Source organism: Pseudomicrostroma glucosiphilum (genome assembly GCF_003144135.1).
Source record: "Pseudomicrostroma glucosiphilum strain MCA 4718 unplaced genomic scaffold BCV69scaffold_13, whole genome shotgun sequence".
NCBI classification, from domain to species: Eukaryota; Fungi; Basidiomycota; class Exobasidiomycetes; order Microstromatales; family Microstromataceae; genus Microstroma; species Microstroma glucosiphilum.
In genome coordinates, this window is record NW_020289925.1 from 378986 (window position 1) to 393114 (window position 14129).

General features: G+C 56.5%; 7 protein-coding genes across 7 annotated transcripts in view; 4 read left to right on the forward strand and 3 right to left on the reverse strand.

Annotated features, from left to right (window-relative positions):
- Positions 1 to 258: 258 nt before the first annotated feature.
- On the reverse strand, positions 259 to 2358 carry BCV69DRAFT_288207 (hypothetical protein; the record flags this gene model as incomplete). Its single annotated transcript, XM_025493612.1, has 5 exons — positions 259 to 378; positions 444 to 845; positions 917 to 1558; positions 1631 to 1794; positions 1863 to 2358. The coding sequence occupies 5 exons, from the start codon at positions 2356 to 2358 to the stop codon at positions 259 to 261; spliced, it is 1824 nt and encodes a 607-aa protein (XP_025346167.1).
- BCV69DRAFT_55654 (hypothetical protein) lies at positions 2297 to 3565 on the reverse strand. The gene is made up of 3 exons (XM_025495367.1): positions 2715 to 3565; positions 2469 to 2518; positions 2297 to 2396 (listed from the first exon to the last, which is right to left on the reverse strand). The coding sequence occupies exons 1-2, from the start codon at positions 3454 to 3456 to the stop codon at positions 2508 to 2510; spliced, it is 753 nt and encodes a 250-aa protein (XP_025346168.1). The 5' UTR covers positions 3457 to 3565; the 3' UTR covers positions 2297 to 2396; positions 2469 to 2507.
- Positions 3566 to 5327: 1762 nt separating this feature from the next.
- BCV69DRAFT_291041 (hypothetical protein) lies at positions 5328 to 7106 on the forward strand (the record flags this gene model as incomplete). Its single annotated transcript, XM_025493738.1, has 4 exons — positions 5328 to 6029; positions 6051 to 6366; positions 6427 to 7013; positions 7086 to 7106. The coding sequence occupies 4 exons, from the start codon at positions 5328 to 5330 to the stop codon at positions 7104 to 7106; spliced, it is 1626 nt and encodes a 541-aa protein (XP_025346169.1).
- BCV69DRAFT_284609 (hypothetical protein) lies at positions 6866 to 8580 on the reverse strand. Its single transcript, XM_025493101.1, has 4 exons — positions 8484 to 8580; positions 7900 to 8406; positions 7587 to 7819; positions 6866 to 7468 (listed from the first exon to the last, which is right to left on the reverse strand). The coding sequence occupies exons 1-4, from the start codon at positions 8568 to 8570 to the stop codon at positions 7213 to 7215; spliced, it is 1083 nt and encodes a 360-aa protein (XP_025346170.1). The 5' UTR covers positions 8571 to 8580; the 3' UTR covers positions 6866 to 7212.
- Positions 8581 to 9366: 786 nt separating this feature from the next.
- Positions 9367 to 10731, forward strand: BCV69DRAFT_251760 (putative AGX1-alanine-glyoxylate transaminase; the record flags this gene model as incomplete). The annotated part of the gene is made up of 3 exons (XM_025490445.1): positions 9367 to 9402; positions 9490 to 10509; positions 10618 to 10731. 3 exons carry the CDS (start codon positions 9367 to 9369, stop codon positions 10729 to 10731), a joined length of 1170 nt encoding a protein of 389 aa, XP_025346171.1.
- Positions 10732 to 11985: 1254 nt separating this feature from the next.
- On the forward strand, positions 11986 to 12657 carry BCV69DRAFT_55735 (hypothetical protein). Its single transcript, XM_025495368.1, has one exon. The coding sequence runs from the start codon at positions 12080 to 12082 to the stop codon at positions 12557 to 12559; it is 480 nt and encodes a 159-aa protein (XP_025346172.1). The 5' UTR covers positions 11986 to 12079; the 3' UTR covers positions 12560 to 12657.
- An 864-nt stretch (positions 12658 to 13521) lies between these two features.
- Positions 13522 to 14129, forward strand: part of BCV69DRAFT_278564 (hypothetical protein) — a gene marked incomplete at both ends in the record, with an annotated part of 1163 nt that continues 555 nt past the window's right edge. The window contains 2 exons of the mRNA XM_025491209.1: positions 13522 to 13590; positions 13714 to 14103. Coding sequence (XP_025346173.1) covers positions 13522 to 13590; positions 13714 to 14103 — 459 coding nt within the window. The remainder of the gene's footprint in view (positions 13591 to 13713; positions 14104 to 14129) is intronic.

Sequence of the window (14129 nt, forward strand, 5' to 3'; positions counted from 1 at the left end):
CAAAGAAAGCGCCTTTACGTCGCCAGCTTACAGGTCTTGCGACCTGAGACTACCTGTCACTGTATTTCTTCACCTCTGTGCGGTCAGCTCATCACAGACGTTTCTGCACAAGACGCCCTTGCGCTAGGCCCCTTCATCAAGATAGCTAGGCCTTTACTGACGATCCAAGTCATCTATATGCATTCCAGTATTAGACGTATGTGGTGCGAAAGAGGTAATGTAGCGACATGAGAAGAAAGACAAGGATTTTGGTCGCTCTTAGACGTGTGCGAGAGACAAGTAGATGAAGCCAAAGATGGGCAAGATCAGATTATCGTTCTGCTCACTGACCCCCTCGATGAGGCACAGAATGGAGACGACTCCTGTGTAGCGGAGAAGCTGCGAGGGTTGGGACAAAAGCGTCAGAAATGTTACCGCATGAGCGACCTAGGCGTTGAACTCACGCTAAAGTCTTGACACCAGCCAATGACCCTCAGGAACCAGGCGCTGAAGACGACACTCGAAAGGAAAGCAGCAGAGCCTTCGATCGTCTTGGAGCTTGCTGGCCAATGCAGCCTCCCGTAACGCCTTCCTACTATCGAGGCCAGAGCGTCGCCGATGCCAAGGATCAGAACTCCGGTCTGGTGCATTATCTGCTTATGAGCTTCCAGCCACAATCCTCCACAGCAGCCGGTGAGCAGGTAGAAGTGGCTGAGGATTACAGGCCCAGAGTCCTTGTGGTCAGTGAACTCGGACATGAAGATGTGGAAAGATGCACCGAAGGGATACAACGCATAATAGCGAATGTACTCGGCAAAGGTGAAGACCGAAAACGCCAAAGAGAACGCCAAATGGGTAAAAGCCGGCTGCTCGACAGGTTGCGGAGAGACAGTCAGTAGTGAGTCACCAGATGGGCACACGTCCGCCATATACTTACGTCTATCGCTATTGCGGGAACGTACATGATCACGGCCAGGGCGTGAAAGAACTTCCTACGTGCATTCAAACTAAGGTGTGTTGTCTTCTTGCTCTTGATCAGGGCTCCGTCGCGAGCGGCTGAGTGAGTTACTGCCGGCGTAGAATTTGCCGAGTTTGGGGGTACACTGATCTGAGGCTGGGTGGTAAAGGGCTTGCCTATGGCCGAGGAAGCTGCCCTGAACTTCTTGGCGCGGCTTACTACAGCTTGCCATCCAGCGATGCTCCCAGTGATACATGCCAGCCAGTACGCAATCAACAGAGGACGCGTCCACCAGTGCTTGCCCAGGACAATGAATCGTATGGTCCAGAGCCAGGGATCTCGCTGCCCAAGCAGCCATCGCACCCATAGACCGAGCGCACCTGCTACAAAAAGTGCCGCAAAAAAGTAGAAGAAGCCAGCCAAAAGCCGGCGGTGCAAATCGCGCTTGTGTGGCCATCGCAGACGGTGGAGAGGCTTCTGTGCTAAGTGACGAGAAAGGTAGAGCAACGGCGAGAGGAGAAATCCCACAAAGAATGTGCCGACTATCAGAGCCAGCTGAAATATGAGTAGTGGGGTAGCACGCCTGAAGCTTTTGACGTAAGGAGTCGTATGCGGCAAGAGCTGGATAAAGAGACACAGCTTGTTCAGCTGAGACTTCCAGGGCTTCCTGCTATTACTTCGGCTTTTGCTCACCTTAGCGAGGGTAAGATTCATGGCCTCTATCATCAAAGTCACGCCCAGAGCTGCAACGATGCCCAGCTCCCCAAGAGTAAAGCTTCGTCGTCCGAGGCGGGAGATGGCATACATACTTGCTTGGAACAGGATGGACGCGCTGATCATTTCCCACCGAGCGAGACCTGTCGTGAGTGAGGGAACATGGCGGTCAGAGTAATGCACAGGGAGGAATGGAAGCGCCCAGTCTCACCTGTCCAGAGAGGTACACCAAAGTGACCAAAGGCTTCCCTCAGTATCCACAGCAGCCCTATGATGACCACTGACGCCCCTGAATAGCTGCGCAGTCGTTGCCAATTGCTTTGCAAGGTTCGTTGGGGCCACTGACGGGCCCATCGAGTGGCACAAAGATGGGAGAGAAAGATCATGCTGATCATGGTCTGCAAGCTTAGCAAGGTACATCTTGATAGCGAAAGTGCGGACATCGATGCTGCTGCTGAGGACACTGCTTGACCCTGGAGGATTGGTACAGGGCCTTCGACAATCCATGGCGGGTTGGTAAGGGCCGGGCCATTCGGTAGATACGACCCTGATTCGTCAGTGCTGCCGTCCTCTTCCAGAGCCGATATGAGCATGGTTGTAGCCAGGAGGGGCCCCAAGAGAAGACCACACAGAGCACCGTCATCAGCGCTGGCTCGGAAACTGCGAGCATCTGTTGACCATATGAAGCTGTTGCCATGAGCTAGCATCGTGTATGTTGTACTGAGAACAATCACCACGCCCAGCTCTACAAGGTCGTTGAATTCACAGACGTCAGCACAAATGCAAACTTCTCCGGCCACCTACAGGCACGACTCACCTCCTGCTTTGATGCGTGCGATAGATTCTACCCTATGAGCTAATTGCCAACAAGCCCACAATGCTGTCAGTATCATGATCATGGCCTCAGCATGCGCGTTGAAGCCTTTGCCAGAGCGCCCACCCACAGCGGGTGGGGGCATTTTTGGCACCAGCCTGCCATTTGTGTGAGCAGTCGATCGCGAAACTTTGGCATCTTCAGACTCCGGTAAGTTGCTGCCCTGGCGTTTGGGCGATCTGCTCGGACTCATGGCATCTTCTCCTGGTCGGGGCGGCCGAGAAGGGGAGGGGCGGCGATGCCGCGCAAATGATTCCCCTACATCCCCGGTATCACGAGAGGGAGATGCCGTGCTTTTGCGCCCCAGAGGAGAGGGCTCTCTCGATATTGAGGAATGCCACGAACGAGGTGAGGGTACTGCAAGGGATTTCATGACCTGAATAGGGGGAAAACTGCCGTGCCTGACAGCCTTCTTGTCCCATTGAAATGCTTCCGACTCGGAGCTGCTGTCGTCCTCTGAGGATTCTAAAGCACCGCGCTGGCGGGAACCATCTGCGCTCGAAGGCTCTGCCGCATATGCACTAGTATAAGCACTTTGTTCAGTTGACAACGTGGGCGACAAACGAGGTCTCTTGAATGCCGAGGTCGTGTCGTCATTCGGAGACGGAGAAGATGTCAGACTCGAAGAGGCTGGCGCGGCTCCTTTTCCTTTCAGCAAGTGCGGGCGGGCACTACTTCTGATCTTATCAGAGCCCACGGCAGGCTTGTGATTCTCTCGCATCCTGCGCTTGGATCGGACATGCTGGGCAGACGAGGACGAAGGCGCAGCCCCCTCGGCGTGAGATGGAGACGCTCTGCGGTCGGCCACAGACGAAGAGGCTGTTGCGGGATGCCGTCTGTGCTCATTGGCCTCAAAAGTGGCAATATAGGATGGCCGATCGAGTAAGGAAGATGCCAGAGGATCTCCAGTCCAGCTCCTCTCCGTAGTCATGAGCTTGAGTGAGCGGGGCAGGAGGGAGTCGGGTCAGAGGAGACAGCGGCAACTGAGCCGCAACGATCTCGACAGTATTGCTGCAGAAACAGCACTCTGAAGAAATACTGGAGCCTCAACACCGCACGCCGAGGGGTATGAAGGGAAGGGAAGTGCTCGAGGCCAGTGGTCGGCGTCGTTATATCGAAGGGATGCGTAGTGGTGTGTTGTAAGGACGGGATGTGCCCTAGTCAGGAGCCAAAAATCCCGCACAGGCACGTCGTGTTGTGGAGTCGGACGCACGGCCGGCACCGCCGGACACTCACTTCCGAGGGCCATCAGCCGAAGCATCCGGACACACGTCCACGCCCACATTCGAGCTACAAGCACACCTCGTAGCGCAAATCACTCTATGGGTCAATCTCGAGGTCAAATACGCAGAGGAGACACTACGGTGAGACCGTCAGCCCTCACGGCTGCAAGGAAAGGGGAAGAGAGAAGGAGTGTGAGTCGGGCCCGCGGAAGAAGAATCCACTGTTGACCTAGCAGGACATGCTGGGTCGTATTCACTTGTGTCGGTGACGCAGCATCAGCATACCATCAACACATCCTCTGGATCGATCCGCAATTGCGTGCCAAACGAGGAGAGCTGACGGAAGGGGTGACAATGAAAGCATGTGTGACAAAAGGACAAGAGACAATGGCCTCTACGAAACGTTTGGCGCAGTCCTCCGCAACGTCACCTTGATGCCGTTGCCAACTTTCGCTGGTTGACTATTCGCAGTCGACGCCGCTTCGTTCGATTCGTCCACATCCATCTGGGCATCCCCTCTCTCTGTCTCGCCAATGTGCTCGTCCCGCGGCCGTGTAACCTCTTCATGTGCCGAGCTTACTGCGGAGTAAGGCAGCTGCGTTGGCTCCGGTGCACCCTCAAGACGTTCATATAGAATGCTGGAGGGACGATGGAGTCGTACAAAGGACGGCGGTCAGTCAGGTGGTGGAAACCTCAGAATCGATGCATAGACTCACGCTCTCTCTAAGCGCATCCTCTGTATGGTTCTTTTGACATTGAGCGTCTTCAGGTGGATAGCGTCGTTCTCCTGCGGAGCGAGAACAAGAGAGGCATCAGAACAGATCAGGAGGGCTGCCAGGAGCAGCGAGGCAGTTCGTGCAAATCCTTGCAAGACTTCATATCTCGAAGTGATGCAAGGCCGCCAACGTCCTGTTGCTTTTGGATTGAAGAGCAGTTGCAGCGTCCGTGACTCACCATCTCGATCTCCTTCACTTTCGCCTTGAGCTCCTTGTACTTGCCTCTGTACTTGACAACGTCCGACTGGGTCGCAACGGTACTGGCGTAGTTGTTCGTAGCGCTCGACCTTTGTCCGCGACCCCCACCACGGCCCGAGGGTTCCTTCGAGGCCATGTCTGCCAGATGTGCCACCTCAAAGTATCTGTAGCAGCTGCAAGACTCGGTTCTGGGCTCTGTTGTGGGATGTCGCTGGCGTGGTAGTGGCGGTATGGAGGTACTCTGATCAGGCCGAGGATAGGCGGTGAGGATGGTGGTGCGGGGGCATCACGGCTGTTCCTCTTTCCGCGCGTGGAGTTGGAATTCCTGGCCGCCTCGAGATTTCTGCCGCTTCCGTGTGTGCCCAGTGCTGTATCCACACTCACACCATCTTCGTCTCTTGCTGCCAGCGACCGCCATTCGAATGTCTCTTCCCCCTCATCGCCATGGAGCTTGGCCTGCTGTGGGACCATCTTACAACCCAAGCGATGGGCGCACAAGCAGTCGCGGCGGACGTGGCGGCTACCAAGGCAGCCAGCAAGGCCAGTCTCATTGGGGAGGGAGACCAGCTCCAGAAAGGTCTTCTCAGCATGCATCTGATAATGCAATGAGCCACGGTGGTCGACTTGTCTGCGGCTACGTTCCCGACGAAGGATCTTCCTCTCCAACTGTCTGCGCCTTTCAGACGAACTCTGACCTCGCCTTGATGCTGCACAAGGCAGATAGGCATCTCGTATACCCTCCTGGAGGCAAGGAAGAAGTGGATCGAAAAGACCCTATGCTTGTAGAAGAGCGCAAAGAGGCTGCGAGGAGGGCAAAGCGCCAACATCAAGGTGGCAGACTCGAAGAGGAGGAGGCAAAGGCCTTGAACACCATTCCGGGCCTGAATATCGCCCTCTCGACTCCTGAGCTTGTGGATCAATGGATCGCGGAGCGGAAGAAGAGGTGGCCGTCTGACAAGGTGGTGCAGCAGAAAATGCGCGAAGGCTGGTCGGGCCGTCTTAGTACACAGCAGACTATGAAGCGACAAGCTGCAGAGGCAGATGCGAACCAGAAAAGCGACAGCAACCTCGGAGCAACGAATCACGAAAGACCCAGATCAAAGATCGCCAGAGTGGGCGAGCCTCAGCAGGACTCTGGCGAGGTGGAAGATGCAAGTTCCTCCAGTACGAACACTTCTGATGACTCCGATTCGGAGGACGGCTCCAGCTCGGACGCCCCATCTGAAGAGCCCATCGAGAAAGCAGCTCGCACCGCACCCTCCATGGAAGACACTTCAAACCATGCCAGCTCTGCAGCTGGCAGCAACGTCTGTCGCTTCTTTCTTCAGGGTCGCTGTAACTACGGCGATCTCTGTAGACAGTCTCACTCCCAGCTCCCAGGGCTCTCGAAGGCACAAAGCAGCTCTCAGATAACCCCATCTCGGCGTCCGCGTCCTCGCAACCCTGTCCAGAATCCCTTTGAGCCAAAGAACCTCTTGCATGCCCTCTTGAAGCAGGATATCGGACAGCACGTCAACGCAGTGGCTCAGGTGATCCGCTTTATCGTCCGCAACGACTACCTGACGCATGTTGAACTACAACCTGGTCTGGCAGACGCACAGCAAAAGAAACGCAATCTGATTCAGGACGTCAGCTCAAGAGGCTGTGAGACAAACAAGTCCACCTCGCTCCCAGTTCCAGAAGAGGTATCACATCCTCTGGAAGACGGTGGATTATCAATTGTGACCGATGGTAACGACGATTCGACGTCGCCTAAGCCGACGCGGTCCTTATATCAGCCACCTTCACCTCTTCTGCGACCTCTAAAGGAGCTAGCCTGGCCACCGGAGCCAGACCCGATGCTCTTTCTTGATCCTATGAGACGCAACGACCCGAAACCGTTGACGGGCAAGCAGTTCGAGCTCCTCGCGACCGATGAAGAACTTCGCTCTCTCCTCTCTCCTGTCACAGATCAGCACCCGCACGGCGAGCGTCGAGCGGGACTCGAGAGAGCTCTCCGCACGCTAGACGATCTGCCTACGGAGGATCACCGTCGTTCGGCTTTGGAGCTCATTCTAGGCGTATCTGCCCAGACTCCCCAGCACGCGCACCAGCTTGGGCCTACCTTCGTCCATGCTAAGCCTGGAGAAGCTCGATTCATCGGAGAGGTGGAGCTCTTCAAGCTCGGATTGAGGTGCGGCCCAGAAGAGCAGAATCTCATTCAAAGGCTGGCTCAGAGAATCAGCGAGGTAACCGAGGGACCAGAATTCGATGCAGAGCCTCTTGGCTGGGACCATCAGCGCGAAGAAGGGGTCAGCTTCAGGGAGGAGAAGCGCAGACGTTACTACGAGAGGGAGGCTGATAGACGTGATCTTTTGAGAAAGCTGGGCATAGAAGTCGATTGAGAGATCTGATTGTTGAGAGAGTACATAATGGGTATGGAATCAAAGGCAATGAGATAGGAGAGCTGGAGATTGGGTCGACCGTTCCTTCGTCATCTCATCTGTATATCTAAGCAAAGTATGCCTCGTAATCTTCTTGTGAGAGTTCGCACGCCCACTGCCAGATGACCTGTCGCAGAACAGCAGCGACTTCTCCGTCGTCCCAAGCTGCGCCAGCTTTCGCGACCTTGGCTGCGACTGCTCGTTTGAATCTGCCTGCTGGACCGCATGCCCTTTGCCATCGTTGCACCTGGCGAGCATCGTCGGCGGAGCGACGGCCGGAGTAGAAGCGACAGTACCATTGGAACCAGCCGCGAGGATCTTGACTGTAGCAATGGGAAGAAAGATAGTTTGAGGGAAAGAAGTGCCGGTGTGATTGGTCAGCTGACCTAAAGCTGACGAGCGTTCTGAGCGAGTGAGTGTCCTCAAAGGAGCACAACTTACCGAGCAATCCACCCTGCTTGTTCCCAGGCCTGCAGGCTCTGTCCGGCCTTCTTTCCAAACATGTTGATCTCTTCAGCGTACTCTTGTGCTTTAAGGTACACGTCCTGGTCGAGCCCTTCTGTCCACGCCTGCGGCAGCTCTGCAATGTCCTCCTCGGCGATCAGATCTCGCTTGAGGACGCCCGAATAGCAGGTCCTGAAGAAGGTACCACCGAAAGCTCCGCCTCGAATGACCTAGAGTGGGTAAGAGGGAAAGAAGTCCGGATGGTCAGCGGCTGCATGCCAAGTTCTCGGGGTCATCGTGACTAGCTCACCTCTTCGGGTGTCAAGTTCGGTCGGAAGTGACTCCACGCTTTCTCGAAGCTCAGAGGGCCTCTACCTCCCATTCCAGCCTTCAATGGTAGCCTCGTTGGCAGAGGCGCATTCTCTGTAAAGACTGCCGTATCGTCATCCGAGTCGTCGAGAGTAGGAGGCGAGGGGTTGCGAATCTTCTTGAGCTGAAATACGGGCTTTGGCTGTGCAGGCACATAGTCATTCTCGGAGTCGGTATCGGAAGTGTTGGCCTCTGTGTACTTGGACCTGCTGGCAGACAGTCTCTTTGACTTCCTCTCGCCCTCTCTCGCCTTTGCCGCCTTTTGCTGCCGAGTACTGCTGCGCCGCGTCAGCTCTTTCTCATTGTAAGTCTGCCTGGAAGAGGAGGCGATGCGTGATGACCGCTGACGCTCGACAGGAGGAGAGACGGATGCCGGCTGTGTCTTGACTGTGCGAGTGCGCTTGGCTGGACGAGGCGGGGAAGGTGAGCGTAGCCGTACACTTTCAGACTGGCGGGACGGGGGCGGCCAAGGTCAGATTAGCCGTCAGCACTGCAAAGTGTCAGGGAGAAGGGCTCTCTACTCACGTTGAGTCCTAAGCTTTCGAGCAGGGCGCGATTCTCCTTGATCTGCTTCTCTCTTGCTCGCTCGTAGTCGTCCGAGTCCGAGTCCATGTCTGGCAGTTGAACACACACACACACACACGCGGGTAAAGGGTAGCTGCTAGTGCTGGTGCTGCTGCCATCCAACACGCGACGTCTGTCGGAAGGCCATCGGAACCAAGGCCAGTGGCGGCGGCGTCTGCACCTCCACCTCTCCGCCGCCTTTACGTCCGGCACATGGGCCCGGCCCCGGGGGGAAGACACGGAGCAAGCGGGGAGCATCGTGGATCGTTCCCCGCCTTCATTGGCAAGCAAAGCCAAAGACGCCCTTTGCGACCCCCACCTTCTTCCGCACAGACCAAAGTCATCCATCTCGACCACCACCCACATTAAACAGAGGTGAGTGACCTTCCTGACCTCTCGTCCGCAGCCCCCCGCGTCACAGCCAGCAACCTCGCCGCTTCACCACACCTGCGCACCCTTGGCGGAGAAGAGATTCTCACAGAAGCCTATGCCTCTCCTGTTCCCCTACCATACCCTCGCGCAAACGCTGCCTCGGTCTACCATCTCGCCCTTTGCCGCTGCTGCCGCTTCTCTGCGCACCTTCTCAACTTCCCGTCAACGGTCCTCTCATCTCACTCGCCCGCCGATGACATCCGACAAAACCAATCCTGCGCCCTCCAATTCGCCTGCCCGTGAACCAATCTACGGCCCTCGCACAACTCAATCACCTTCGTCGACAACACCGACGCTACCTTCAACATCGGGTCTGCCATCCATCTCTACTCCCGTCCGGCGCCTTGCCAACATTGGCGGTCATCTCAATTTCCACAGCACAGCCAACCTTCCCAGCACCCTTCGTTACGAAATGAGCCAATCAGACTTCAAACAAGCCCCTCACAAGGTGAGTCGTAGTCGCCAGATGCATTCGGAAGCCTTTGCTGTGCTACGACTCACCTCGGCCTACTTTCACTTACTCCTTCCCTGACAGCTTCTGCTCATCCCAGGACCAGTTGAGGTGGCCGACGATGTCCTTCTCGCCAACGCGCATCCCTCCATGTCACACGTCTCTCCAGACTTTGTGCCTGTCTTGGGCGACTGTATCCGAATGTTCCGAGATGTCATTCTGGCTCCGGAGTCTCAGCCCATCATCACTGCCGGTTCCGGAACTCTTGGATGGGACCACGTAGCGTCCAATGTCATCGAGCCGGGAGAGGAGGCTCTCGTCCTCAACTCTGGCTACTTCGGTGATTCCTTTGCTGAGTGTCTCGAGGTGTACGGCTCCAAAGTCACTCAGATCAAGGCACCGATCGGATCGAAGCCCAGCCTGGAGGAAGTTGAGGCCGAGCTCAAGAAGAAGAAGTACAAGGTGCTCACATTCACGCATGTCGATACCTCAACCGGCGTACTGACTGATGCCAAGGCCCTTGGTGATCTCGTCAAGAGAGTCTCACCCGAGACGATCCTGGTCCTGGATGGCGTCTGCTCCGTCGCTTCGGAAGAAATCCGCATGGACGCATGGGGCATCGACGTTGTTCTGACGGCCTCGCAGAAGGGTATCGGATGCCCACCAGGACTGATGCTCCTCGCTGCCAGCAAAAAGGCAATCAAGGCCTACGAGAATCGTAAGACGAAGCCCAACAGCTACTTCTCCAGTTGGAGCAAGTGGCTGCCAGTCATGAAGGCATACGAGTCTGGTACTGGTGCTTACTTCGCGACTCCACCTACGAATTTGATCTACGCCCTGCACGCCTCCTTGACCACAATCACAAAGGGCAAGACGTCCATCGAGGATCGCTGGGCCCAGCACATCGCCGTGTCTGATCAGGTCAAAAACTTCGTCAAGGACCTCGGCCTGAAGCAGCTCGTCGCTGACCCGAGCAAGGACGGCGCTCACGGCATGACTGCTGTTCGGTACCCAGAAGGTTTGAAGGCGCCTGATGTGCTGCCCAAGATGGTAGCACGAAAGATTGTCGTAGCTGCTGGTCTGCACAAGGAGTGCAAGGACGAGGTGAGTAAGACCTAGCAGAGGCCCATAGGCCAGGATGCTAGATGTGTTGGCAGGATTGCCCGTGCTGACCGTATGATTTCCACCTTTCCAATGCGACCGTCTCAACAGTACTTCCGAATTGGCACCATGTCCGAGTCCGTTGTGAACAAGGAGAGGGGCGACATTGACTACTTGCTCAAGAATCTGAAGGAAGCGTTGGAGGAGGCAGGCTACCGCAAGTGAAGGAACGTCAATGACGACATTGTTTCGAAAAGAGGGTAGACCGGGCGATCACATCCGCAAGACGGTGTTAGCCTTGCCACGTTGTCCCTGAAGATAAATCCCATCTGCCACATCTGCATACGTCCCCCACCATATCGTGCTCGGCTATGCTGTTAGCGAAGTGAGTCGCCCCACAATCGATGCTCAAACCTTGCAGCCCATGCTATCTTCGCCATCGCTACTGGTAGCCGAGGAAGATTCCGATGCCATGTGGGCTCGGTATGTCGGTATGTCTCTTGAAGCGATGACGCGAAGTCCTCGATAGAGAGCAATGGTTGGAGGGTACCACCTACCTTGTTGGTCTATCGGCATCGCTTCGGAAGCGAAGCTGCACCCAGACGCCTCCTTTGTGACGACATGGTTTGCCACCCTTCTCCCATTGTAAGATTGCCGAACCTTCCAGGCCTTCCTTGCAGAGAATGGTGTGGAGGAGCTGTCGGGATACGACTTTGGCATGAGCGGAGCGACGTAGTGGTAAGGGGATCTCTCACGGCGACAGCAAGGTGATGTGGAGCGCATTTTACTAAAGGCTCCGCTTCAATTCACGGACTGGTACACTCCGTACTCTCCTTCGCGTCGCTCAAAGTAGAATGAGTCCAAAAAAAGGGTCACGCTCCGACTTGTGTGGTCAAAGTCCGCCCGCCCCGCTCGCCTTTCCCACACGCTGAGGAATGTTTGTACTGTCGCGGTCCTCGAGACGGAGCTTCAGCAGAATCGTCATTCAAGTCGCCTACCGCAACAGGGCGGAGGGGACATAGGTCTTTTCATGGTCATGGCGACTTCAATTTGGCTGAGTTATCTCTGGAAGCGATCGGCCTCCGGACATGCTGAATACGAAGCTGAGTAGCGGGTGTGCAAATGAGAAGATGACTCGAGGCCAGCATTCCCCCGCCCCCTACGTACGTAACTACGTGCGATATGGTGACCTCACATGGCCAAGAGGGCATCAGCAGCGGCGGCGTGGGAAGCTCCGAATTCTTCCTTGGAAACGTCGGAATGCTCCGGTGGTGATCCGGATGGCGCGTGCCGGACGAGACAAGACCATGATCGGGATCCAGCCAGTGCTGTCTACCTGCCTGGCTTGGCTGGCCGTCGTGGGGACAGCATGCCGAGCGGAGTGATTGAGTCTCAGAAGTCATAGAAGGCGAGGGACAACATCAGACATGGAACAGGCGTCTGGGTGCTTCCACGGAACCTTAAACAGGCAGGCGTGGACCCCCGGCGGTACCTATTCGGCTAGTTGATAGAGGGCGGCCCATGTGGTCTATCTTCCTCGGATGTGAGCCACGTTGTCAATGGGGACTCTGAGATGTGGGTAACGTGGCCTATTGGGCGCTCACACAGCCCCACGCAGCGCAGCTATAGTGAGGTACGTCAGATGGCACGTCCCCAACCCTCTTTAGGTATCCTTCATCGCAAGGGACACATCCAAGTCTCAGGCGGGAGTGCGGACTTTGGAAGCGCGCCGCGCTTTGCCCTTCCCCGATTGAGCGCTTGCTGTGTCAGAGCTTTTGTCCTGTCATACCACGCGATCCCAGTGCTCAACAGCGACGCCGAGGTGAATGAAATGAAGAGGTATAGGTGCAGTACAGGAACAGAGGAAGAGGCGCAGGAACAGAGGTCAGCAGGCCTTAGCACCGCTCAAGGGATGGGATCCCTTTGTGGGCGGGTGCGGGACGCTGAGAATAAAAGTAGTGACCGTGTGCCTTGTCAGGCCGGGAAAAAGAAGCAGAGCGTCCCGGGGTTATTCGGCTTGTTCCATGCCAGAGTACCTGGATCGCGTGATTAGCAAGGCGTGGGAGCGCGGGACAAAGGAAGAGTACGCCCACACCCACAATCCTCACCCACACCCACGCCCCACGGCATGATCACCCTTGGCGTGCATGCATTGCCCATGGTGATGGTGGGAGATGGCGGCAGGGACCCCAGCAGCGCCTTGGCTGATTCAAGGGGGTGATCCTGCAGGGTTGGGCACGAGTCCTTGACTAAACCACCCTCGCTTGTGTTGGCTTGTGTCTCTCCTTGACGAGGGTAAGGGCGAATTGCATGTGTTTTCTCCAAATTGCTCCTGTGGGCAAGGGCCGAAGGGTGTAAGCGAGGTGGTACAATGGCAAGGGCCGGATATGACGAGGGAGCACGGGAGCGCGAGTCCTGAGTGTGCCAAGGTTGGGTGGGGGCAGGTACCTGGGTGTGCTTCGCAGCGGAGAGATGGGCGCGGGCGGAGTGGCCGAGGCAGTGTACCGTGAGAGCGAGGGGGACATGACCGGTCTGAGCTCGGCACAGGCATCCCGGCAGAGGGTCGCGGAGCCTGGGCTGAGTTGCAGGCGGAGCTTCGTCGGCGAGCTGATGAGCGTCAGACGTCCGCCCGACAGACTCCGCCTTTCAATCTGCCGTGCCGTCTTCCATTGATAGGATGCCCGGCCGCACTCCGCCTCTTGGCCACCTTGGCCCCCTATCCATGCCGTCCATCGTCTGCCCTTTCCTCTCTGGGTAGTCAGCATCCTTGCAAGCCTCGTGGTCACTCTCTTCGTCACCATTCCAACTCAACAACAACAATCATCATCATCATCATCGTCGACGCCAGCATCAACCATTGCTAGCGGCCCTTCGATTGCTATATAACCGCCCCTCCTCGGAACCAATCCTGCCCCTTTTTTCCATCACACTCTCCACTCCACTCCACTCTACTCTACACTCTCATCGGCTCTTAGCATCACCTCTAGTGATCCCTAAACCTTTCTTCTTCTCATCATGAAGTTCATCACTGCTGCTACTGCCCTGGCCCTCTGCGCCGCTCTCGGTGTTGCCGCCGCCCCCGTCGTGAGTAGCCTGAACCACCGCTAGGCATCCGGACCACATCCGGCTCCCTTCACCTCTTCAACCAACTTTGAAGCCGTCCTTTTACTTACTCTGTCATCTTCTTACTTTCTCACACACCATCAGTCCGAGGCTCCCCTTGCCGAGCGAGCCGTTGTCGAGGAGCGCACCGTTCGCAACAACCCTTGGAAGCGAACCGTCCGCAACAACCCTTGGAAGCGTGACGAGGACCTCGAGGAGCGAACCGTTCGCAACAACCCTTGGAAGCGTGAGGAAGACCTCGAGGAGCGCACCGTCCGCAACAACCCTTGGAAGCGAACTGTCCGCAACAACCCCTGGAAGCGTGACGAGGACGTCGAAGAGCGCACCGTCCGCAACGCTCCCTGGAAGCGCGAGGAACAGTCTCTTGAGGAGCGTACTGTCCGCAACGCTCCCTGGAAGCGTGACGAGGATGTCGAGGAGCGCACTGTCCGCAACGCTCCCTGGAAGCGCGACGAGGACGTCGAAGAGCGCACCGTCCGCAACGCACCCTGGAAGCGCGA